The 26,401-nt window shown below is 42.8% G+C and overlaps 1 protein-coding gene across 10 annotated transcripts in view; it reads right to left on the bottom strand.

Moving 5' to 3' along the window:
- ANKRD29 (ankyrin repeat domain 29) overlaps positions 1 to 25,969 on the bottom strand; it is a 45,598-nt gene extending 19,629 nt beyond the window's left edge. For 6 of the 10 annotated variants that reach the window (XR_012498779.1, XM_074340227.1, XM_074340226.1 and 3 more), the window contains exons 1-6: positions 25,813 to 25,969; positions 15,726 to 15,855; positions 11,491 to 11,589; positions 7,271 to 7,386; positions 4,242 to 4,340; positions 1,278 to 1,376 (exon numbers count right to left, since the gene is read on the bottom strand). Coding sequence is in view for 9 of the 10 variants with exons in the window: in XM_074340227.1 (XP_074196328.1) it covers positions 1,278 to 1,376; positions 4,242 to 4,340; positions 7,271 to 7,386; positions 11,491 to 11,589; positions 15,726 to 15,855; positions 25,813 to 25,833 (564 nt within the window). In the remaining variant the exon portion in view is untranslated. The remainder of the gene's footprint in view (positions 1 to 1,277; positions 1,377 to 4,241; positions 4,341 to 7,270; positions 7,387 to 11,490; positions 11,590 to 15,725; positions 15,856 to 25,812) is intronic. The other 4 variants (XM_074340225.1, XM_074340229.1, XM_074340230.1 and 1 more) reach the window with 4 other exon arrangements.
- Positions 25,970 to 26,401: the final 432 nt, after the last annotated feature.

The raw sequence follows: 26,401 nt of genomic DNA, 5'->3' as shown, positions 1-26,401 counted from the left end.
ATTCAGAATCAATCAACAATTTAACAATAAGGACCAACAAGAGAATATTAAACTGCAATCCCCAAATGTCAACTCTGGCAGGTATGGAAAGGCAACTTTTTCTAAAAGCTTACTTTCCCACGAGTATCCCTAGGGCCATTTAAATCTAAGAATATCTTTAAAATTCTAAAAATACAATCTTGCATTCATAGCAGTGTCTGGCACATGCTAAGTGCTCAAGAAATGCTGACTGAACATTGAATAAAACAATTAACAAAAATCTGGGACCCTGAAGAGATCATCAGGATCATTCTTGCCCAGCCTTCTAAATTCCAGATGAAGGAAGAGAGGTCCAGAGAGGTTGATTCACTTGTTTAAAACCACACAGCTAATTACTGGAAGAGCTGGATCTAGAACTTAGAATTCCTAAACTCAAACCCACTTTTCCCAAAGGCTCTTTCTTCTTTTAGGTTTCCTATGCACTAGAACATCTAAAGACTGAAGAAGACTGTGGCCAAGAGCTCAGACCAACCTTAAGGTTCCCATAGCTATTCATTACATGAACATACAGGCATTCTCAAAGCAGGTCACTCTGCAGTGGGAATCTGCCCGGGTGTCGTTTCCTGGTAAGAAGTCAGCTTGATTGTTCTAGAAAAATACCTTTAAAGTAATGTTACCTTAATGTGAAATGTCTTGTTAAAAACAAATTAATTCATGCAAATAGAAGAGAAGCTAAGTAGAATGCCTTATGTTTGGATGGTTCCCTACCATTTATAAAGTGTGGCCAGTATTACCTTGCCCTTCTGTTCCTTTAAGTAATCAATTTGCCAAAGGTTAGCTTGCTGTTGGTAAACGAAGTCTCAATAGCACTGTATTAATAATTGCGAGAGATGAAGGTGCAGAACCCACTAATGACTCCAGTGGGTCCCTCTTTGGTTTGGTGGAAGAAGTGGGGGTAACAGATAAGGCAGCGTATCAAGGCTACCTGACACACCTCTATTTACCTATGTCCAGGCTAGCTACTCTCATTACCTCAGTGCAGCCATAATTTATTTGAACAGGAGGTGGCAGAGTGTATACTTGACCTCAGATACCAAACACCCAGGTTTTAAAAATAGTAAACAGTGATGTCAGCCTGATTTCAGGTGAGTCCAAAGCAAAGAACAGGAGCAACCCTAATGAAAGATTAACTGTCGTCACAGAAGCAAGAGGGTTTAAAGACGCCTGGAGCTGACATGGCAGGAGCTGCTGCAGGACAGACAGCCGGTCCTCCCTGCCCACTTCTCTGTGGACATTACCTGTCTTGGCTGGTTGACTTTGGCTCCTGAAGACAATAACAATCGAGTAACATCCAAGTAACCACCTTGGGCAGCGAGGAAGAGTGCAGTCGCTCCATCCTGAGAGACAGCAAATTGAAAGTATTAAAAAATCATCTTTCACATTTATTTTAAAGGAAATTACATTTAAAAAATACATACATTTAATACAATTGTCCATTTCCATGCCTTCCTTTTTTCCCCACATACGTGGTTAGTGTTTTATGCTTTGAAGAATGATTCTAAAACATCACACTAAGTCAGGCTGAAAGGTAAGTTTAAAATAGGCAGTTCATAAGGATAAGTTGTAATCTACATAATGACTGTTCACTCTACAAAATTTTGGTCTTGGAGCTTATGATACACCTAGTTGTAGCACCCAGGTTTTCCAAATATCCAGTCACCATTTTTCTCTTGTCTGCATAGACTTCTTAGCTGCTTTCTACTTTCGTTCTCTGATCTGAATCCATCCCCTTTTTAATTAGATTTAAAAATACATACACTTAACACAATTTTCTATTTCAATTCTTTTGTCAATGAAGAGCTAAGCGTTAGTTAAAAACAAAAAAATAAAGTCTATGAATAAAAACTAAACACATCCTACAACCTATTTTGTGTGCTTTTATAAAACAGGAGTAAAAAGTGTCTTCTCTACTCCTTCCTCGGTCCTGCCCCCTTACCCACATCCCCCTAACATGCCGTTTCTCCAAACTTTAAAACACACAATGCTTTCAGAATAACTGCCCTAATCAGAATATCCATAAACTCACTTCCTACTAGCCTAGCAGACACCCATAACACCTATATAAGCAATTAAGCAATCCTGAGTAAAAGCCCAAAGCAAATGCTCATTTCCAGTTTTCTTTCGTTTTCTTTTTCACTGAGTGTCTACATTTTCTGGTCATTTCTTTTTTCTTGAAAACGCGTCATTGGGTAATTTCAGCAATACATGGTCAGCTGAAGTCATGTATGCTTCCCAGCTGCTCACTTCATACAGACAGCATTCAAAGAACATGGTGAGCTTCATTACTTTTAGACCGCAGTGGAAAACCCAAGCACATCCCTGTGGAAAACACCTAGCTAACCCAGCTAATTACCACCCTCCCATCAGGATCACTAACCACAAGTTAAAATACAAAGCACTTTTTCCTGCAAGTCTAACCACGCGGAGGGTGCTGGATTTCCAGTGGGTGTCAGCTGAGCCGTCAGACTTCCCTCAAGGCAATCATTAAAAAATTAAGCAGCCTGTACAGATTTTTAAGCAGCTGTTTGATATGGGGACGAAATTTACAGCTGCTCCTTACTGTGTTGCCACGGAAAGTCTCCCATGCCCTTAGCAGCTGATAACTCTTAGCAAGTTTCTAAAATGGATAGCTATGAATTGGATTTTTTACTGTGTATTGTAAACTTCTGTTACGAGAAGTTTTCAGGGATCAGTGACAGGAATTCGCCGTATTTCAATTGTTTTTAATGGAAACATTTACACTGGACTGTTTGGGCAAGGGTAAAAAAAGTCTTCCCAGAAAATCTAAGTTCTGGTGCATGAAATTTCTTGAGTCACCTTGCAATAGAGGAATTTACTATGAGAATGGGCTCTCCCCATACTCTACATTTCCAAGATTATGTGCCACCCTGATGAGCCTTATGGAAGAACATTATCTAATAGTACAAATTCTGTACCCACCGTCAACTTGGGTTGCTGACTACTAATTGTAATGCTATAAAAATCACACCTGGTTTTCCTTTTCTAAAGACTCGGGCTTTTCCTAGTCAACCTTCACAGATATACACTCATATCCACTCTCAGATACAGCCAAAGAAATAGCCAAAGCTGTAGACCTGTGTTTCTTAGACTTGGACACACGTCAGAATGACCTATTGTTCAAGCTGTGCCCTCAGAGACTCCAGCTTACTTGGTCTGGAGTGGGCCTGGGAGGTGGCACTTTTTAAAGCTCTCGAGGTGATTCTAATGGGCAGCCAGAGTTGAGAATCACTCCTTTAGGCCATTATCAAGTAGTTCAGTCATTCAACTGGGAATACTGCAAGATCAAAGAATGTTACAGATTTTGAAGTACAAAGGGTAAGGCTGGTTGCTATGTACTTCAAAGAGGTCTGTGATTTGTCAGAGTTCACCGTGTAAACTCTGGAAAAGGTGTTCAAATGGAAACGTTCACACCTACACATCTCATTACATGTCTATGAAAGTATCTAGTACCCTATGCATGTGAGCTAAATGTCTAGTAGTAGGATAGTCTAAAATACGGTTCCTAAATAATTGGAAACAGAATTCTGCCACTCCTGGCTATGATACTCTGTCAAGTTACTTCATCTCCTCATATTTTTTTTTCCCTACAAAACCAGAATCACATTTGCCATAAATCCTATTGTAATTACAATGGCAATCAATGAAAAGAGCACTTGGGAAATGTGCTAATTGCCATTCAGCTGCCCACCCACACTTGCAGTGGATGCCTTTGAAAGGTCAGTGGTGGGCATGTATTATATTTCACAGGTCTTTACCCACCAAACCTTACTTCTCTTCCAAATAACTTGATTTCACCTTTTTTGTGCTCTTCCTCCCAAATATCTCCACAACAGAACTTATTTTGGTTTTTAGCAAGTCCATTCGCTGGGTTTGTCATGCTATGAGTAAGTATGAATCACATGATTTTTGAAGATTCTAATTGCAGAGGTACATGAACTATTTCATGTGAAAGAGATTTCAAAGGACAGAACAAAGATGGGTAAATAAGACTGTGGTTTTCTACACAGGAAAAGATCATCTGGTTAACTACTATCTCTTTTCCTTGATGTGTAAGATTAAAGTCCTATTGTTCATGAAAATAGTTCTGAAATTGGCACTTCTGACATCCAATTCAGACGGCAAAGGTATGTGATGTGGGAATAAGTAAGTGTCTACCTAAGGTCCCCTTGAAACACACTCACATAAAGCTGGTCGTGGATGTTGGCTCCGTGCTTCAGCAAGGTATCCACCACTTGCCTGTGCCCATACTGACTGGCGGCCAGCAGGGCAGTGCCCCCGTCCTGTGGACATGCGAAGTATAAACACATTAAAAAATGCAGGCACAAATCTTACCAAACACATACATGCTCCTCGCATAATGAGAACTTTGAACAAGAATTTCCCCATAGATAACAACAAACTCACTTTTCCTCTTTTATCCCTTTATACTTTTTCCTTATAATCATGATGGACATTTAAGGACACCATTATGTTGTACAGTTGGATGACTTGCTTGAGAGAGATTACAGTTGTTTGACTAAGTTATTATGATTAATTTAGAAATTTCCCATGTCTACTAGACTTATCAAGGTGATCACTCTGTAAGTTATATAAATGTCTAATCACTGTGTTGGACACCTGAAACAAATATAATATTGTATGTCAACTGTAACTGAAAAATAATATAATAAAAAATAGAAATTTCCCATGTCAAATGCAGAATCATCTATTTGCCTCTCAATCACAGAAACAAAGAACAGAAAGTCTGGACCAATCAGTTCTGTCTTGGAATTACCAGAATAGCCTCTTGTGGCTTCTGGACAGGGACCCTCATGACAAACATTGGCTTCTCTCTGTGGTTCCACCCCACTGCAGGTCTCTGAGATTAAGGTGCTTTTATGAGGTAACCCTCTGGGGTCTTTGCCTTCATGCAGAAGATCTGTATCCATTAAAAGCATGGATAATTACAGCATATTCCATGCGTCTCTCACCCTCCTACTTAGTATTTTCCTTTGAACATGTGCCAGTGTTTTCAAGTCTTTTTCAAAATGTGGGCCCTAGAACTAAACAGAGTACTATGAAGTGGATGTGGTATGATGTGGAGTGGGACATTTCCTTGTTCCATCTACTCGACTTTTATTTCTGTGACCTACATTATTATAGAATTAGCTTTTATGCCAACCACATCACACTACTGACCCACTGAATTTGTGGTCAACCGAAACCCTTAATGGCTTTTCTCAGGTGCTGCAGCGAGTGTATTATTTTTTCCCATCTAGGATAGTTGTTTGTTTGGCTCTGTGAATTGGTATGTGGACATTTGAGGTGATTATACAAAATGCAAGAATGTGTAATGTGGTTCTAAAATACAAGTCACAAATATAAGATAGTGTGGTTTTCAAATTTGGGCATAGAGTGTTTATTCAAAATGTCTACGATCCTCAGAGTCCCATCCTCAGATTCAGTAGGTCTGGAGTGAGGCCCAGAAATAGGGCTTTTGACCAGTCATGTGAGGTGACTGTGGTGAGCAGGTGGCAGGTGGTCCTCACTTGGAGAAACACTGCTTTAAGAACTCCTGCGGTCACAGGCAGGTGAGATCCTGGGGGAAACATGGCTGAGGGAGGTTTCAGCAGCGGCTGGCTGTGTGGTGGGGGAGAGCTACATTTTGAAGGGTGAGGAATGGAGAAAGGCTGGAGGGCTGAGGTGGTGGTGAGCATGTGTGTGTGTGTGTGTGTGTGGGGGGGGGTGTTGGGCATCAAGAAATTGCTTATCGGCAGCCATGAGCACCAACGTTTCCAAGTTTTGTTCTGTCAATTTCCCCAGCTCTTTGCCTAATGAATTTAGAGAACAGATAAAATAGGATGATTGTCATAGAAGAGCTTATACCTTTTATTTTTAAAAACATATTTTTGGGGATACAGATTTAATAACAATGAGAATAATAGTTGACACAAAGTCAGTGTTGATGACAGGATCATACTAAAACTCAAAGCCTCCCGACAGTCTCTTCTTCCCATGGAAAGCTCTTGGACACCTGCAGCTGACCTAATGGAAATATGTACAATGGCTCCCCCTGGGCCCCATGTTCCATGGATTTCTGGGAGAGCACAGACTGGCTCATGTACAAAGGCTTTGAGCCAGCACTGACTTGCTAACCAAGAAGACTGAAGCAGCCATATGGCCACACATGAACATTGTGACTTTAGTTCAAAGAGTTGAGATTTAGGTTTTGTAGAATTTTACTTCCTGTTTTTTGTTGCATCACTTTTATAATGAAAAATAAAATGACAATTAATATAAAAACACACACACATATATTTTGGATTAATGTATATTACATTCAGCATGTCTGTAGGCATGTATGCAGTCTAACAGGTTTCAGAATAAACAGAAACCTGTCTGATATTTAGATCTACTTAATAGTTATCATTTTAATAGGAAAAAAACCCATTGGAAACTCCCTTCATATCAAAATATCACATACAATGAATTAAGGAAACCGGAAAGCTTCCAATTGGGGCAAATTTTCAGGAATTTTTTTGTTATGATGAATCCAGAAATAAGTTGAAAACTACAAAAATGTTATGGCAGTTCAAATTCTCCCACTAAAAACATTATAATGTAAAATCATTTTGTGAATATAAAGTTCATCTTTCTATAGTCTGTATTCTTATCCATAGATCTACTACGTAGAATCAAGGACTTCTTTAAAGGAAGAATCACCATTCCTTGCCCAACTATATAAACTGTAATCATATATTACGTATTTCAGTTAGGACATCTCAGAAAGTAAACTGCCTGCCAAATCACCCTCCTTAGAAATATCTCAGATTCCCTAGGATTGGTTTAATACTTCCAATATTTCCTATCATAGCACTGGGATGGGAAAAAAAGCACATGAAAACAGGGAACGTTTAAAGCACCTACTACTGTATCTATCCTGGTAACAAAATTTAGTATCCCAGAGCAGAAAACTACCAGTCCAAGAAAGAATGTAAGTAATTCCCCATAAAATTTTCCAATTGTGAGCCCAGAGCAAAAATGCCAGGTTTTGAGTTCAATCTCTAGGACAACCCTTGAACCATTACAAGAACCTTGTGAAACCCACCTTCTTAGGCTTGGAAATCTTATAAAATGGGGAACACAAATTTGTATTACAGATGAAGAGAAAAAAATACTTATGATTGCTAAAATTCTTCAACAAGGTATGACATCAAGAAAGGCCTCTTACTTTGGTCCTAAGTTCAGTGGATGCTCCAAATTCAAAGAGAAATCTCACCACGTCATTGTGGCCTTGCTGGGCAGCGAAGAATAGGGCGGTTGTACCCGACTGGGAGGAGAAACAGGCTGGTTTTAAAAGACATCTGGTTACATTGCATTTGATTTATTCATTTGCGAACGAAACAAAACAATATCCTTGCATATAAACCTTCTAGCCTAGGTAGGGGCTATATTTGAACTAATTATCTTCCTTGGTCAGAGAAGTGACAAGATGAAAGGAAAACTTCATTCTTGGTGCAGTGGAATGAATGGTGGACTTCCAAACGATACGTCTTCATCCTAATTCTTGGAACTTGTGAATGTTACTTATATGGCAAAAGATATGATTAAACTAAGGATTTTGAGAGGAGGAGCTTATCATGGTTTATTCAAGTGGGCCCTAAATGCAATGACAAGTTTCTTTGTAAGAGTCAGGCAGAGTGGTATTTGCCACAGAGAGGAGGCAAAGGCAATGTGACCACAGAGGCAGACGTCAGAGTGATGGAGCCACAAGTGAAGGAGGGCCAACAGCTACCAGCAGCTGGAAGAGGTGAAGAATGGATTCACCTCTGCAGCCTCCAGAGGGAGCATGGCCTTACGGACACCTCGGATTTTCTGTCCTGTAGAACCATGAAAGTATAAATTTCCATTGTTTTAAGGCACGTAGTTTGTGGTAATTTGTTGTAGCAGCTGTGGGAAACTAACCTGGTTGGTATAGTATTTGGGAAAGACTGGCATTCATTCCTATGAGGAAGAATTCTGGCAGTGTCTGGTTACAAAGTAATTGCCCCAGAGTAGAAAGCTACCTGTGCAAGAAAGAATCTAAATAATTTACTCAAATAGGCTCAAAATAGTTCTCGAAATAGGACATATTAACAAGAAACAGTCTGATTGCAATTTTAAACTTATCAATGATATTCGGAGACACAAGTTTTTAAGCATCCTTCCTTCTCACATTTAAAAACCTACCCAAATCATTGTGCAATATGAGCAAAATCACCACACCACTCTTGTGAGGGATATGTATTTTTCATATAAAGATGCTCCTCACTCCAGTGCTTTCAGCGTGGGATGAAGCTAACACTGTACTTTTCCAGGCAGTCAAGAGAAACACTCCTTCCATGGCTTGCTCGGGAGTGTTAAGGTGGTAGGTTCTCACGTAGGTGTGAGAAGCCAGGGAGAGCATGTGCTATGGATTACTGATCGCTCTGACTCTTGTTCTTAAGGGTGTTGTGCACATGTGCATGTGTGTGCATATGTGTGTGTGTGTGACAGGATCAGCGAGAACCACTACCATGAAAGGACACACACTAACACCTTCCCAGACATAACTGTCTATCTCAGGCTGTGTTCCCAACCCGACTTTGCCCCAGGAAGGCACAGGTGATGTGACCATTTACAGAGCCTTTCTGCCTGTGATGCAGGAGTGATTTTCTCCTTGGTTCCCACAGAAACAAGTAAGAAGCATCCGCTCATTGCTTTCTTACTGTGGAAGGCCCTGGCTTCCAGAAACCTTAAGATGTACTAAGGTGTGAATGGAGAAACTTGGGTACAATAGGAAAACTCTCATCTTTGTAATAGACGTTATTTTTAGAGACTACCAATGGTCATTTCCAGTTGTTTCTTCATTAAGAGAAAGGGTTTATTTTTCAATAAGGTTTTTTGAAACATTAATTACAAAAATCGTATTTATGGGCCGGCCCGGTGACTCAGGAGGTTGGAGCTCCGTGCTCCTAACTCTGAAGGCTGCCGGTTCGATTCCCACATGGGCCAGTGGGCTCTCAACCACAAGGTTGCCGGTTCAACTCCTCGAGTCCCGCAAGGGATGGTGGGCTGCGCCCCCTGCAACTAGCAACGGCAACTGGACCTGGAGCTGAGCTGCGCCCTCCACAACTAAGACTGGAAGGGCAACAACTTGAAGCTGAATGGCACCTTCCACAACTAAGATTGAAAGGACAACAACGTGACTTGGAAAAAACTCCTGGAAGTACACACTATTCCCCAATAAAGTCCTGTTAAAAAACAATCATATTTATGGCAGTTTGAGCCAGTTTGGAAACACACATACTATTAATCATTGGGCACATGAATGCAGCAATCTGTAGACAATAGGGGCTAGACTTCAGTATGGAATCTGAATAGAGGTCTTAAATGCGTGTGCTTTACTAGGAAACCCCAGGCTTCATGACACCGGCCCGAGCGGCTCCTCGGCCTGAGAGTTTAACTCAGCCAATATTGCTGCTTCTCTAGAGCAATGGTCTTCCAGAACCATTAGCTTCCAGTTTGTCTCTCTAGCAATCTCTGTGTGTCTAGGTAACCAACCTAAGAAAACAGTGGCAGGTACTTTTTCAGGAAACAAATATTCTGATATTGCAAAACGGATTACAAAGGAACCAAGGTAGCAGTCTGCTATACGAGTAAGTTCCACAGAACCGCTAGGCACTTTCAGTTTCCAAACCAGAGGAGGTAAGGTTGGGACCTGTCTTTGGCTTAGCAGGTCTATTGTCCCAGACTGGCGTGGCCGCAGGGGCGCACCAGGAACTTACATAGCACCATCATTTGAGCCACACAGGTTACCTCTAAACTGGACACACTTTGTTAAATCCTCCAGGGCCACGGTGTTCAATGCTCAATAGTTTAGATCTTTAAAAACATTAGCTGAGCAACTGGAACTAAACAAATATAAAATGGTAAAACACATACATTGGCTAGAAATCAAATACATGTTTCTTTTCTTCTCCCAGCTTTTGTCAGTTGTTCTGAAGACCTTTTTGTGCATCTTGAACTTGCCTTTAAGGATAAAGTTTTTGAGTAAGCAGATCTGGATCATATTGTTTTTAATTAGAGAAAATGTGTCTCTTCTTTAAAGTTAAAATAAACAAAGACTGTAAAGCAGAGAGGAAAAATAAAAAGATCAGGGTAATTTTAAAGCCATAATTCTAAATGGGCCCAAACATTTTCTTCCAAAAAGAAAATTAGCTGCTGGATTGAAAATGACCTAAAACAATGATCCAGTGTTATGGAAATTGCTCAGAAGACTCGTCTGTGAGAAGACTGGTTGGATTTGCTTTGCACTGACCAGGCTTGCTGTTCCAGGGCAACAGAGAACCAGACTCCAGATTTTATCCATTTAGTGTCACTCTCCCATGGTCTGTGGTCAAGGGGACACCCAGAGGGGAGATGGGAGGGACTTCTAGATGCCCTGTGGAATATCTATACCTTACTCCTGGTGCGTCTTAATTTATTCCACACAGGGGTGGCGGTCTAGCCTGGAAGATGGGATGCATTGCTTGATGAAACTTTGGTTGATGAATGGTCCTTTATGAAACAACAACTGTAGGGCAGGCCCTCAGATAAGAGTGGATCAAGGAAAACCAAGTGCTCCAGTTTGGTTTGGAGCTTGCCCCAGGATGCCTATCTCGGGTCTGAGTCAGTGTGGACTGAGAGGTCAGAGTCACTCTAGGGAACCTATGCATGTTCTCCACGTTCTTCATGAAGGTTAATTTCCCAGGCCCTATATTGGTGTGGAAATATATGCACCCTCCTCAGACCTGAATCCCAAAGTATGTCAAAGTGCCCCGGCCTCCCACTGCTCCTCTACACTGGACCAAGAATGGATCCTCTGACCAGATGGAACTCCTGAGATTGCTCTTGAATGAAGTGTGGGGATATGATCACATTTTAGTCCGATGCTCACCACATGACTTTTTCAGGGAGAGCTTGCTTAATACATGACCAGTCAGAGAAGTCCTTTGAAAACATGGTTTGGTGAGGGAGGTTGAGATAGTCTTAGCAAGTGAGTCCCATTAAGAACAGGTTTGTGACTCAATCCTTCTAAAAATACGATGATCTCCATGAAAATCCTATAAATTCTGTAGCACTTTATCCCAAGGAAGAAAGAACTAATTTAAGTATGGGATGAAATGTTTGAATGTTTAAGGAATGAGGTTAGAGGCTTGGTTAACTCAGATTGCAACACATGCCAGGAAGATACATTCAACTCAAGTACAACCAACGGTCAGCTCCTGGGCCTTATTTTAGACACATTAAAGTTGGAAACATGGGGGTTAGAGTGACCTAGGAGAAAAGCAATGATTACTCTTGCCCTTCTTAACAATTAATTCCCTATTGTGAAAACTTCGAGCCTCTGTCACCTGGGTCATTCTTATTCAAGTGCAAAACCTGACCTACCTCTCTCTGGAGATTGATGTCCGCTCCTTGAAGAACAAGTTCCTTCACACAGTCTATGTGACCAGCATAGGAGGAGACCATGAGGAGTGTGGTACCATGCTGGATGGAGGAGAGACAGATGAACAGTTAGGCCACCATATGTCAGAGAGGGGTCCTGGAGAAGAGGCTGCAAAGATGTCAGCTCCACTCAGGGCCTGTCCAAGCACAAAATTTCCCTCAGTGATAAAAGTATCTTATGAATAATTTTATAATGTAGACTAGATGGGAAAAAGCAAAACAACAAATTGCTAAGGCTGGAATTTTCAATTTAAAATTCACTTACTGCCATTACCTTCAGCTATGCAGTCCAAATGAATCATGGTAACTGTATTTTAAAGCAGCAGTGAGGTAATGGTTTCATTTTATGATTCATACTAAATGATTTCTGAGCCCAAACACTGCTATTAATGCACACACACACACAAATGGGTTTAACAGTACCAGTTGGTACCAGTTGGTTTTCTGAGTTTAAAAGTCTTTATCAAACTGATTCAGGTAGAGATGTAAGGAACTGTGGTGAAGTGAGAGACTACAGAAGTTAAAGAGTCGGGAACTCTAGGGTCCAAGTCGACTTCTGTCATCAACCAACAGTGTAACCTGGGGCAAGTTGCTTACAATTCCTGGGACACATTTATCTCCTCTTTAAAATAAGGGGTTGGACGGGGTGATCACCAAGGTCTCTTCCAGCTTGAAGATTCAAGGACTTGAGGTACACCATCTGATATGGACCCTTCCAATTCAAATACTTTTGTAGTTTAGTTGTTCCCTTCCCATTGAAATCCGAACCGCCACCTCTGCACACTCAGCAACCTGTCTTCCAGGAGTGGATTACATGAGACAGTTCTGTACATGTGCCTCTCTAGGAGAGGGGGATAAATGACTCTTAGAAGCTTCGTGTTATTTACATCTGTGAGATTTTGTAGGAAAGCAGTCTAGTTCAGTGATCACTGACAGTATGACCTTGGACAGGTTACCTCACCTTTCAAAGGCTCAGTCTCCTCATATGTAAAATGGTGACTAAAAAAAGTACCTGCCTGATTAAATGGATAAATGACATAATTCAGGCAATGTGCTCAGCATAGTAATATTAGATCTTAATTCAACAAGTGTTAGATAATAAAATAAAAGTTCAATAAATGTTGGGTTATCATCTGGTTTTGGTTGACTTCTGTGAATGACAATGCTAGTTTTGGAAGTCTTGTTTTGCTATAATGAGAAGTATACGAGTGGGTAGAGTCAAGAAAAGCTAATGATGTCATAGAAATGCTCTATGATACTTTCTTTATCCCATGTGACCATATTTGGTATTTCAATGGAAGACTTTCAATGTAGGCTGTACCATCCATTATTCAGTTAAACTCCTTCCTCCATATTTTCCAAGATTGGAATGGCAAGTTTGGTATTAGTAACTTCTTCCTGAATGTAAGGAATTTTTATTTAGACTGTGGACAGAATAAACCTTGATTTAAAGCCAGTTGAAACACACAAGATATGCAATGTGAGAAAATGTTTTTTATCATGGGTCATTTCGGTCTCAAAATAAAAATCAATCATGAGTCAGAGGAAGCACAGAGCACTTAATTGGGATATTTAAAAAAGAAAATAAAAAATGTTAGGCTCACCTGTATTAAAGTGAGGAAAGATGAATGCAACAAATAACAAAAATGCTGCTTTATAGATTGTATTTCAATTCTACAATAATGGTCAATTGAGAAAAACTCAGAGACTGGGATAAGGGAGAAAGAATAAAGAAGTGGTACCTGTTGATGCATAAAGCCACATAAAAATATGTCCTTCATATTCAAAACCTATTAGCTTGACTGATTTTAATTCAATAAAGATTAAGTTTACTTCGTTTCATTGCTTGATGTTAAAATGTATCTTTTAAAACGAACTGACTTTGAACAGAGGAAATGGTGGATACAGATGTAGTGAAGACCACAACCAACAAGACGGTGAAATACATACATTCATACATCTAAAGAGACCAAAAGAACCATGCCATTGCACATATTTGTGGTAAAAGTGTGTCAGAGAGATGAACAATGCAAAAGAGGAACTTAAGATGAATGTTAGCGAATCAAAGTGTTGCCATGAAATGGGTGGCCTAGACATGATGCATTTGTTCTCTATGATGCTATTTATTGGAAAAGCTTGAACATGGTCTTACTTGAGGTTAGAAGCCTTCCCAGCAAAGCTCCAGGGTCTCTCTAGCATTCTATCAGCTCTCACTGTCATCCTAGGTGATTCTGAGGCTTGGCACCATTGGTGAGGGCAATACTAGCCTAGGGATCATTCACCACAGGAAGAAACCATCCTAGAACCCAGACTTGCCATTCAGGTGACATGTGGAGGAGGCAGAAACCCACCCAATAAAATGTCAAGGGGAACAAAGGCCTGTGCTGCACCCAGACATCTCCCTACCCCTCAGTTATCACCAATCTTAAAGGAGTCCTTTTAAAAATAAAGAAGCATCTGAAATTATCATGCTTTACACTTGTTTCTTTGGGTTAAGGAATCATCTCTCTAGAAACCTCCTGATAAAATGACTTTAAATAAGGAGTAATCTGTAAACGTATTAATATCTATTCGTAGAAGGAAATTTTTTGACAAAAATAGCTACTGGTCACCCAGTAGACAGAGAAAGAGTATGTATGTTCTGCGGGGAAAGGAAGTGGTGGTAGGAGGTGATAACTTCTGCTGGGGAAAAGACACTGAAGAAGGTGAGTGTGTGTGTGTGTGTGTGTGCGTGTGTGCGTGTGTGTGTGTGTGGTGTGGGCTGTGTGAGGGGCAGCATATGTGTGGAAATGCCAGGTGGCCCTGGGAAGCTGGAAGTCAGGAGGTAATAGGGGTGTCTGAGAAAGGGCAGCTTCAAGAAAAAGTGTCATCAACGCAGTCAGTGGGTGAGGCCACAGTGAAAACCAGCGTTCCTACTCCAGTTCTACCTCGTGTGGCACTGCTGCCCAGTAAGATCCCAATAAGACCAGGATGGATGCCCAAGACCCCGTATCAGTCTGGGTCCTGGCAAGGAACATTGGTACATTCAAGTTGGGATAATTGGAAGAAAGTTGAATAAAGAGACTATTTATAAAGCTGTGCACTTGGGAGTAGGGACACTACAAACAGCAGTATAGGCCTGGGAGCTATAACAGTAGGTTCCACAGCCAGTCCAGGCCTGGAGGCACGAGGGGAAGGTAGTGGCTCCCAGGACACAGAATGACAGCACTGCTACCAGACAGAGCTTTGGGCTCCCCCATGTCCTGTCCTTCCACCTACTGACTCCTGCCAATGCTCCCTTTGGCCAAACCCAACTGGAAGCCAGAGGAAAGCAAGTCCACTGGGGCAGGCCATACAATTCAGACCCTGGGGCACAGAGGAAGCTGAAGCAGGGTACAAGTGGATCTGGAGATGCAAACGCAAGATACCTGGCACTGATGCCCCTAGTAGGAGAAGTGGAACAAACTCTGATGGCTCCCTCGGGCTGGTGGCTGAGCTCAATTACCAAGTTTGTGCAATAAAAGCTGGAAATGGCACATCCTGTTTTCAGGAAAACAATAAGGCTCCTTTGAAAAGCATTTGTATTTAAATCCTAAATTCAAAACATCTCTGCTCTGTCTCTTCTCAGCTGAGAAAGCTCTTGTCCCCACAGATGTGCAGAAGGCCTGCTGAGCACAGAGGAATCATGGCCTCTAGCTGGGCAGGGAGGGGCTCTCTAAGTGATGCCAGTGGGCAGTATTGTCTATTTTTAGTTCCTCTTAATCGCCAAGAAGTGAACTGATGTTTGCAAAGGTAATTCAAGGATGAGAGGCTGGGTGGGGGCTTCCATTTCTCAGTTCTCTCATCCTTGTAGGAAAAAAACCTAACTCCCACCTCCATGGCAGCCCACATCTGCCCTAAATTATCTCCACCTTTTCATGAAAGCAGCTGGTTTGAATTCTCTAACCTTTTCCTTCTTGGAATCTGCCAATTCTGACTCCCAGTGAAGTGTCTCTTTCCCTCTTGTGGCCTCATTCTGTTTTATGCCTACAATTGTTTCCCTAAAATATGTTTAAGTTCACCGCGGCACCTTGGACTTTCCAAAAGGGACAAAGCAAGCAAATACATGAAAAAGTAGATAAGCATCGTGAAGGGAAATGCATTCAGGAGGTGCTCTCATGCCGATGGCGGGACGTGGCGTGCTCTTGGCATGCATATACCCATTGAGTCCATCCGTACACTGTCCCTGCAATCCACATCCACCCGACCACTGTTCAGCAACAGCCTGAGCAGAGCCAGGTTTCCTCTCCGTGCTGCCCAGAATGCGGCATTGGCAAGTGGAGTTTCCTTCTGCAGAAGCAAAATGAAACAGGATCTTAAAATCAACACTTCTTAACATGACCACTTCCACGCAAATATATACCACTTAAAAGGCAGAATTTCCAGACGTGCTCCATCTTTGGCAAGATTGCTCCTCCAGCAATAGATGACTGTAATATACTAGGTTATGGAATGCACTGTTTTATAGCAGTACCTGACCCCCGGTGCTTTTATGAAGAGCAATGTTGTTGATAATACAGCACTATTAATACTCTATTTCCCACCAATGTGCTCACTTTCCTGTCTCTGTTGTCTTTGTTCACAGTTTCCTTTTTACTTGAAATGAGTTTTTCCCCATCCTTCAAGGCCAAGGTTCTGTTTAAATGCTATTTCCTCCCTGAAATGTTCCCAAATCTCTTTTCACCTCTACGCAGAGAAAACTGTTCCCAATTCTGACCTCCCAAAGGAGTTTACCAGCACCTTTTCTATGCCCTCAGCACTTTCTACCCGATTCCAGCTGTCTAGGTAAAGGCCTCACTTTCTCTCCATCTAATTTTCTTTGCTTCAGCAGGAACTTGCCAGAGGCTTCAGTTGAGAACCAGGAACTCTGGGCAGAAAATGCTTTTATGTGTCCTCGTATGGATCCTTCACTCTGGGTTATTTAAAAGTTGTCAAGTTAATCTTGGCACCAGACCTATGGAAGGAATAGAGCTGGAAAACCATTCTCTAAAATGAGAGCGGCAGAGTTGACTGCAGTACAACTTCCTTCTCTAAAACAGATCGATTTAGTTTGTAGAGAACAGTCATGGTGGGGGGAAAGGGGGAAGGACAGGTTTGGAACCAGACAGCTCTGGATTTCAACTCCAGCCCTGCACAGTGGACTTGGCCCTGGTGGGTCTCGGTTTCTTCTTGCTTAAATGGAGATCATATTACCTGCCTTGAAGTTTATGGTAAGGATTAAACCTCGTAGGTTAACTGAGGTGCCCAACACATCATAAATGCTTACAAATGCTAGTTTCCTTCCCTCGCTCCATATTTCTTTACAAAGTTAGAATTAATAGGCAAAATTAAACTCAGAGTATTGGTACTAATAAAGAATTTTGCTGGTCTCAGGAAATTTTCTAGTATTCAAATTAACAAAAAAGTTTCTTGCTGGGCTTAAAACACCTCCCTGACCCACTTTTATGCAATATCTTTTTAAGTATATCAATTAGGTATTAAATGCAATACCTAATTTACCTACGTACGCTAAGAGAAAACACCAATTTCAGCTACTCCATGGAGCCATCTAAATGAAAGCACGGTGGACGGCAGGGTGATGGCAGCATTTGTTGGTGTGAAGATTTCATTCCAGAAGCCCTTCAGCACGTACACAACTTAATGTTCTTGTGCATTCTTGGATGAGGACATGGCAAAGCGGGGACTGAGAAGCAGATTACAGACATACTCTGAATAGTTTCCTGGCGCAGTTAGGAGGAAAAAAATCATCTCAAATTCCAGGTGAACAATTTGCTTTTCCCGAAGGTGTAAATTTTACTGTCTCTTAGAGTTTTCAAGCCAAACTGCAATGGTGGTGTTCACACCCAGTGTTTGTGGCTTCTGCAGCAGGCTAGGTCTAACGGAGTTAACTGGGTGAAGCAAGAACAAGGCAGGTTTGACTTGCATAATAAATCATGAAACAATGCCCTTTTAATAAAGAGATTGCACAAGGCCAAAATGAAGTTTGGGAGGGGAAGTTAGGAAGAGAATTTAATATGTACTAGGGAACAGCTCTGCTGGCTTTTCCTGAAACATGAAAACTTGAGGGCAATAAATTGTAAATCACTTTCAGTGATTTTGCTGTTTCATTTTAACCCCAAATACCTTTCAAAAACCATCAGCAAACCAATCTTCCATTATCACAAGCTCTCCAGACAGGAACCTCTACTGTCTTTAGGAAGGCCTCGAGGATTTCTCTCCTGCTGGGGCTACACATCCTGGTTTCCTATAAAGTTCTAGGAACCAAGCTTTGTGAAAACCTGTACACATTTCATTTTCCCTCAAAGGCTTGGTTTACTGGGAGATGGAGGCACGATAGAATGATTTGGGATAAGAGAGAGCTGAGCTCAAGTTTTGACCCTGCTACTTCTCAGCTCTATGAACTTGGGCATGTTATTTAACTTCTCTGCCCCAGTGAAATGGGAATAACAATAACAGTAGTACCTCATTCATGTGTTGTTGGAGGATTAAATGAGTTGATACACGTAAAGGCACTTTGATAGTAAACATAATAAATCTAGCGATGAATGCACAGCCCTCACAGCTTGTTAGAATACTTGTCCAGGCGAATTCGTTTACTTGGTCACGTGCTGGGGACAGGGGTACTGGCCAGAGGCTAGGAATAGAAGCGTGAGTCATCCTGGTCTCTGCTCACAATGGCTTCATGGCCCAGTAGGAAAATAAGTCATGTCAACAGGCATCAGAGTTATTACAGGTGAGTAGGAATGCAGATACTCGTGGTGAGAGAATGGTCAGTTCTACCTGAAGGTGGCCAGGGCTGGCTTCAAAGAGAAGGAATTCTTGGGAAGAGTCTGAAAGATGAGTAGGGGCCACAGGGTGACGAGCATCCCAGGCTGACGGGGCGGTGAGGCAAAGACATGGAGGCCCCACACAGCGTCTGGGAACCAGCTCTACCTCGGAAGGGCTGGCGTGAAGGGTGTGAGGGGAAAGAGGGCAGGAGCCGCTGTAGGGCAGGTAGTCAGGGCCAGATATCGAAGGATCGGCTGTGCCATGCTAGCGGAGTTTGCACTGTAATCTGGTGGGCATGGGGGAGTCAAGAAAGGATTTTTAGGTGGGGAGAGACTATCGGTTTCGCATTTTAGGAAGGTCCTGCGGGAGAACAGGGAGGACAGACTGAGGGTCAGTCTGTGGGGTTAGGAGACTGCTCTACATGAGTAGTTGGGGCGAGATGAGGAGGGTCCAAGCAACAAGACTGGAGAAATTTTAAGGGTTACACTGAAGAGTCTTGGTCTGAGGCTGTGTGTGCAGGAGAGGTGGGTGAGGGCGTCTGCACTGACTCCCAGGTTTCTGGTTTGAGTGCCTGGTTGACGTGGTGCCATTCACGACAGTCGGAAATGCCATACGAAGGACAGGTTTGGGGGAAAAAATGATGAGTTCAGCGTTGAACATGCTGAGTTTTCGGTGCCTATGGGACATCTAGGTATAAAGATCTAGTAAAGAAATGGGTATCTTCTCCTATCACACTGTGGCCGACACCTTACTGGAGGGGAGGATTCTGAGCTATTAATACTACGTGCTTGTTCTGTGCCACTTGGTATATCATCTGCATATACGACCTCATTGAATCCTCATCAGCTCAGTGAAATGGGTCCTGTTACCATCCCACTGTACAGACGAGCTGAGAAATGACAAGGCAGGCTTCAGCCCCGGGGGTCTGGTGCCTGAGGCAGCACTGCTTCCTGCGGAATTCTCCTCCTGTAGACATCGAGGCAGAGGCAGCATGGACCCCACTGACCTCCTTCCTGTCCTCATTCCAAGCTCCTCTTCTGCCAAGATGGAATGTCCTCTGACCTTCCTTCTTTTGGGGTCTACACACATTGCTTGGGGAACTTCGTCAGGTGCAATATGCATAAAATCACAAACGCTGTGGAGTGGACCGGGGCAAGTTCTCTAGTCTTTAAAGGAGACAATGTACAGGAAACGCTTCATGCATATCACAAAGCACTTTACCAACCATGCTATTACCACCTCTTTCTTGATTTTTCTCATCTCTACAAGGAGGCTAGTGAGCCTCCCGGAGGCTCCTTGGTGGCAATATCATGAGGAGCGGCAATGCTGGGATCTTGCTCTGTATCAGGTAGCGAGTGTGCTAAGCAGTTGCACTGTTCTGATGCATTTACATCCCAAAACAGCCCCATGAGGGCAGTATTATGATTACGCGCATTTTTAAGATGAGGAAACTGAGGCCCAGAGTGAATTACTCAGTTACGAAGTAACAAAGTCAGGATTCAAACCCAAATTTGTTTGAGTCCAAAGTCTGAGATCTTATCTCTTATACCGTGAGAAAAATGGAGCAGAATCTTGAGCATAAAATTGAGCACATATGCCACATTTTCTTCTTTTTTCCCTCATTTCCTGCCAGAATTTTGGTTTATACACCATTCATTGGCACACTACCATAAATTAAGTACAGGAAGGAAGGGGAGAGGAAACGTAGGAGGGAAATTGTTATTTGTACGGAATTGGAATTCTGATTGAAAGCTAAGAAAGAGTAGAGATTTGAACTATTGGTTTAAAAAAGGGTTTAGAATAATGTGGGTTTCAGTTGTGTACTATTAATTCAATCAAGAGAACATTAGCTTTGTTCAATAATGTATTTCTTTGATATTAGAGGCCATATTAAATAAGGATACAATGAAGGATCGAGAAGCCATGTGCAAAAGGATGCTTTTGATGTATCACTGGCTGTTCTATTCTAATCCACTGTCCCACTTCATGCTAAGTATTTCAAAATGTCCAAATGCTTAATAAACATTAAAGAAGCCTAAACCCTGTATTGTCAGTATTGTTACACTTCTGTAAGTGACAGAAAACTGAAGAGAAAAAGTGATTTGCCTCAGGCATTCCGTCTTAGATGTAGGATCCACACAACACCAGCATTTCCAAACTCAGAACTCAAGACCATGTTTAAAGTCTGTTTAACACATATATGTCCAGCATAGGCAAATCTGTAGAGACAGAAAATAGATTAGTAGTTATCTAAAGCTGTGAAGTTTAGGGGAATAGAGAGTGACTGCTAATGGGTATGTGGTTTCTTTTGGGGGTGATTAAAATACTATAACATTGGTTATGCTGATGGTGGTATCGCTGTGAATATACTAAAATTGAAAGGAACACTTTAAATGGGTGAATTATATGGTATGTCATTTGTATTTCAATGCAGCTGTTTGAAAAAACATATATGTGGCTTTGTTAATTTATTTTCCTGTGGCTCTTCCAAATAATTTCAGCTGATTGGTGAACTAGAGTTGATTATGAGATAATTTACATACTTTCAGAACAAGGATGAAACACACAAGTTCCTGTACTTCTAGCCAAGGCCTGAGCAGTTTCTATCACTGAGATGAAACATGGTGTTGAGACGCTTTACCTCCTTGGATAACACATGCTTAAGAAAGACCGAGGTGTGGTTCTTTATCGAGCAATATCTCCTGTATTATGGTAACCTCCCTCACTGTGTTGGAGTCTAACCCCTCAACTGTGTTAGACTTCTGGCAACCTCAGCCCTGAAGAATAAGTCCTGAGTAGGTGAAATGGCTACTGTCGTGCAGGGCGTCCGGCGGGGTCTCTGGTCCCGCTCCCCATACAAGAACGCAGGATATGGTGAGGCCAAAAAGGAACACCCACGGAGCCATAGGTAGGGGAGTCATACCACTATATTCTCTCTGGCGGCACTATACTCTCACTGGAGGCTGGATCCACACTGTCCGCAAACCGCCGTCCACACTTGCCAGCCCAGCCGCCATCTTCTTGCTAGCCCCCATCTTTTTCCTCTCTCTGCTAGCGTAGCCACAGCAGTTATATTGTGGCCAATGGCTCACTGGTTACAGCTGACGGCCAACTAGCCACACCTGATGGCCGTGCAATCACAGTTGGCCATTTACTACCTGAGCCAGCACCTGTCTATGTGAGGCCGAGAGCCTGGAAACTACTTTCTGAGGCTCTGCCCCCATAGCTACGATAAAGTCAAAAGTCCACGTACTGAAATCCATGAACTTTAGTCTACAAAAAGGCTCAGACCTGCACTCTAAGTTTGCTTTTACTTTAAAAATAATTCTAACGACCACGTGTCTATTTTCCTATCCCAAACAAATTAGGGGTTGCCAATTGTGAAAGAGGAAGTTTATCAGAGGCAAACCGATAGCCAGGAGAAGTGACTGCTGACAGCATAATGGAGGAAGAATTAAAAAATAGATGCAGAGGGGTCCATGTGGTTCAGAAGTAAATAGCCCTACATGTGGTAACTATGAGTCATCAAGCAGAGGCTAAACTGTGATTTATAACGCTCTGTTTATTCTTCCACAGACTCAGCCAGCAATGCTGGGCCTTTTAAACAAAGGCTGTGGAGACCCAGGGCCTGGGGCCTATGAGCCTTTGAGGGGCCTATGAAAATGAAACAATCTATGGCTCCGTAATCAAAGTTAATGAGTATTTAATTAAATAGCTACAAAATGCACCATCTTGTCACCTTTTTTCATTTCTAAAATTGGTATTCATAAAATACTGATAACACATGAAAGTAACTTGTAGTCTGACTTTCTCACTACACAAGAATTACTGACTACATATGGAAATGGCAGAATAATCTAATGCAGGTTTAGTCTACTGGCCTGGCACTCTGCTCCCCTCCCCGTGAAGCCTTGCTTCTGTGCCTTTCGGAACTCCACTTCATGGAAAATGAACTCCTCTTCATCTGTAACCTAGCACAGAGTGCTTCCTCTGTCTCCCTGCCATTAGCACCCCTCCCTGCCAGAGGCTGGGACTTCTCCCACACCAGCCCTAGGGTGGGAAACAGAGTTGAGCCCTCCTGACTTGGCTTCCAGGCACTGCCCTTTTCGTCAGGTGTACAAATCTCTGCTTTCTCAAGACTCAGGCCATACCACCTTCTCATCCTCTGCCTCATCTCACCTGGCAGTTGTTACCTCGCGATCATTCTTTGTTCTTCAGAGAAAATTTGGCACTTCCCTTTCTGCCCTCCTCAAATTCCGACTTCACCCCAGACTTCACTTTACAAAACATCAATATCCACGCTCAACCTCACCTCCTTTCTTTACTCCAATGGAAGAGGTTTTTCTCCACCTGTCTGGTTAATCCCCACAATTAATGAGCCCTGCTTACTCTCTGCCCCGCCCCCCTCCTGAGGACTTCATCCCTCAGCTCATCATCCCTTCTACTCCCAAGTCTTCTCAGGACTCCCTACTGTCATTTTAATATACCTTTGTATTGAGCTATAATTTATAAGCTGTAAAATCCATCCTTTTAAAGCATGTAATTCAGTAATTTTAGTGTATTCTCAAGATTTTACAACCATCACCATACTATTCCAGAACATTTCATCACCCCAAAAGGAAACCTTGTACCTATAAACAATCACACCCCATCTCCCCATTCTTCTCCAGGCCCTGGCAACCACTAATCTACTTTCTGTCTCTATGGATTTGCCTATGCTGGACATTTCATATAAATGAAGTCGTACACTATGTGGCCTTTTATGACTGGCTTCTTTCACTTAACATAATGTTTTTAAGGTTCATCCATGTTGCATGTGTCAGTACTTCAGTTCTTTTTATGGTTGAATGATATTCCATTGTATGGACAGACCATGTTATAAACTGAAGGTTTGTGTCTTCCCCCCTCCAAATTTCTATGTTGAAGTCATAACATCCAATGTGATGGGATTATGAGGTGAGGCCTTTGAGGAGTAATTAGGTTTAGATTAGGCCATGAGGTTGGAGACCCCATGATAGAGTTAGTGCCCTTTTAAGAAGAGATACCAGAGCTTCCTCTCTCCCCCATCTGAGGATATAGCAAGGTGGCTGTTTGCAAGCCATGAAGACGGCTCTCACCACACACTGCATCTGTCAGCAGCTTGATCTTGGACTCCAGCACTGTGAGACATAAAATTCCTCTTGTTTAAGCTACCCCGTCTATAGTATTTTGTTATGGCAGACCGAGCTGATTAAAAATATACTATGCTTTGTTTATTATCAAGTTGATGGACATTTGGGTTGTTTCCACTTCTTGGCTATTATGAATAATATTGTTATGAACATTTGTGTATACGTTTTTGCATGAACGTATGTTTTCATTTCTTTTGGTTATACACCTAGGATTGGAACTGCTGGATGATATGGTAACTCTATGTTTAACTTTTTGCAGAAATGGTCAGACTGTTTTCCAATATGACTGCATCATTTTACCTTCCTACCAGCAACATAGGAGGGTTTCTCCACATCCTTGCCAACACTTCTCATTGTCTGTTTTGTTGATTACAGTCACCCTTGGGGGTGTGAAGTGGTATCACATTGTGGTTTAGATTTGCATTTCCCTGATGGCTAATAATGTTGGGCATCTTTTCAGCAGCTTATTGGCCATTTGTATACTTGAGGGAAATGTGTATTCATATCCTTTGCCCATTTTAAAATTGGGTTGTCTCTTTATTGTTGAGATGTCTATCATCATTTAAAGACGCTCAAGTCTCTACTATTTGAAAACAAACAAACCCTTGACCAAGTCTGAACCCCACTGCAGCCACTGTTTCCTGCAGAATTTTTTGAAAGAGTTCTTTACACGTGTGGTTTCCACCTGTTTTCTTTTCAAGTTATTGCAACCTGGCTCTTAAACCCGACGCTTCACTGAAACTGCTCTCATCAAGGTCACTAGTGGTTGTTTTGTTACCAAATTCAACGGACACTTTTCAGTTGTTTGCCTGTTTAATTTCTTCGTGGTATTTAACTACAAGTCGCTCTCCATGTTTATGGAAAGGCTAGAGATTCTTGGCTTAAATGCCAGCACATGCTTCTAAATGTTCTCATACATCTCTGGCTGCTGCTCAGTTTTTTCAATGGACTTCTCTTAGTCTGCTCATTGTTAAGTCTTGATCTTCAAGATCCTCAGTCCTCTTATTTTCCACCTTTACACGGTCTCACTAGGCAATCACATTGCTGGGGGTTTAATTACCATTTAACAGTGCTCACTCTATCTCCTGCCTAGACTACCCTCCTGGGCGCCTGGTTTGTACATGTGTCTAAACAACATCTCTACTTGGACTCTCATCAATCCTTAAACTTTACACATCCCAAGCTGAACGTTTTCGCTTCACCTCTCTGGCCTTCCCTAACTCCACGTAAAACATCGGAGTTACTGAACTCTGCAGATTTAAATTTTTTAAATGACTCATATTTGTCTACCTTCTTCTATCTTTGACACCTATGCCCTAGTCCAGTACCACTTAATAAGATGACCCCAACATCCTCCTGATTGGGTCCTAGCTCCACTCTCTTCTCCAAACTATAGCCAGAGATATTTCTAACGTGCAAATCTCACCATGTCATTCCTCTGCTTACATGAGCTACTTGTAGGAGATGGGATTATAGTGGTTTTGGAGCCAGACACACTAGGATTTCAATCTTAACACCATTCATTTACTGGCTGCAGGACTGTAGGAGGAGTTAACTTCTCCATGTTTTAGTTTTCTTGTTTCAAAAAAGAAAAGAGCCACGAAAGTACCATCTCATGGGTCTTCCTGAGGTTCAGAAGATGCGCCTTGATGCCCTTGGTTCAGAGTCAGCAGGCACATTTTAAGTGCTCAATACATTTTAATTATTATTTTTATTAAAATTTTTCAATAAAGGCAAATCAGTTAACCTGACTTTCATCCTTAAAAAGAGGAGGTATAATGGAATGACTTTAATGAACTCTTAAGAGAAGACTCCTTTGGACACCGACGCCTGGTAATGGACTGCAGTTCCACTCTGTGCTGGTCACTCAGCTTCAGTGTCCAAAAGAGCTAAGTACTTTGGTGAGGAGGCAGCAGCGGTACTGCTGGCATTCCGAAATGAGGACCAGGATCCAGACGCAGGTGCGGACGCAGGAAAGCGATGCTCAAGGCCTTCTTCCCCGCCCCCGCCCCCGACTGTTACCCCGGCGACAGTCCCCGCCGCCCCTTCGCCCTGCGGCCAGGCTCACCAGACCTGCAGCCGTAAGTATCGAAAGCCTCTTCGAGCAAAGCCCACACAAACCAAACTACAAACCACAGGAGACATCCCAGCCTGGTAGCTTCCTCCAGTCCCCCGCCCGCACCCAGGGCGGCGCCCACCCCACCCTGCGGGCTCCGCTGCGGCGGCTGGGCGGTCGCTGCGTGCGGGCTCTGCCGCCGCAGGTCTCTCGCTCCGCCCGGCACTCCCTCCCGGAGCCCGCGGTGCTCACCTTGAAGGACATCCTGCACATGCCCGCGGCCGCCCCAGCGGGACGGGCGCGCTTCCGGCTCTGAACGCCCGCCCCAACTCAACCACCCTTCTCCCGCCGCGTTCCGCAGAGGGGCGGCCTCCGCGGCGCGGCGCGCTCCCGCCTCCGCCCTGTCCCGCAGCAGCCGCTGCAGGCAGGAGGGGAGGGCAAGAGGGAGTGGGGGGAGGGGAGGGGAGGGGAGGGTAAAGGAGGGGCGGGGGGGTGCACACACGCCTGCCCTCCTCATACCTGCCTCACACTCCAAACTCTGCACGCAATGTGCTCGCCACACACACACACACACACACACACACACACACACGTTCATGTACACCACTACTGCACACTCACGCCCTCACACCCACACTTCTCTCACATGCACTTACCCTCACACACTCCAAACTCTGTACTCTCTCCACGTTCCACACACACAATACTATCCACACACTGACACTTCTCACACACTCACACTCTCAATACACACACTCCATGAGCATCCACATTCCCCTTACACACACACGCATTCCAAACTACGCACACACTGTGCCTTTGCGTATTTCACACACAGGTT

This window comes from Rhinolophus sinicus, linkage group LG09, assembly GCF_036562045.2.
Source record: "Rhinolophus sinicus isolate RSC01 linkage group LG09, ASM3656204v1, whole genome shotgun sequence".
NCBI lineage: Eukaryota > Metazoa > Chordata > Mammalia > Chiroptera > Rhinolophidae > Rhinolophus > Rhinolophus sinicus.
This window is presented reverse-complemented; position numbering and strand designations above follow the sequence as displayed.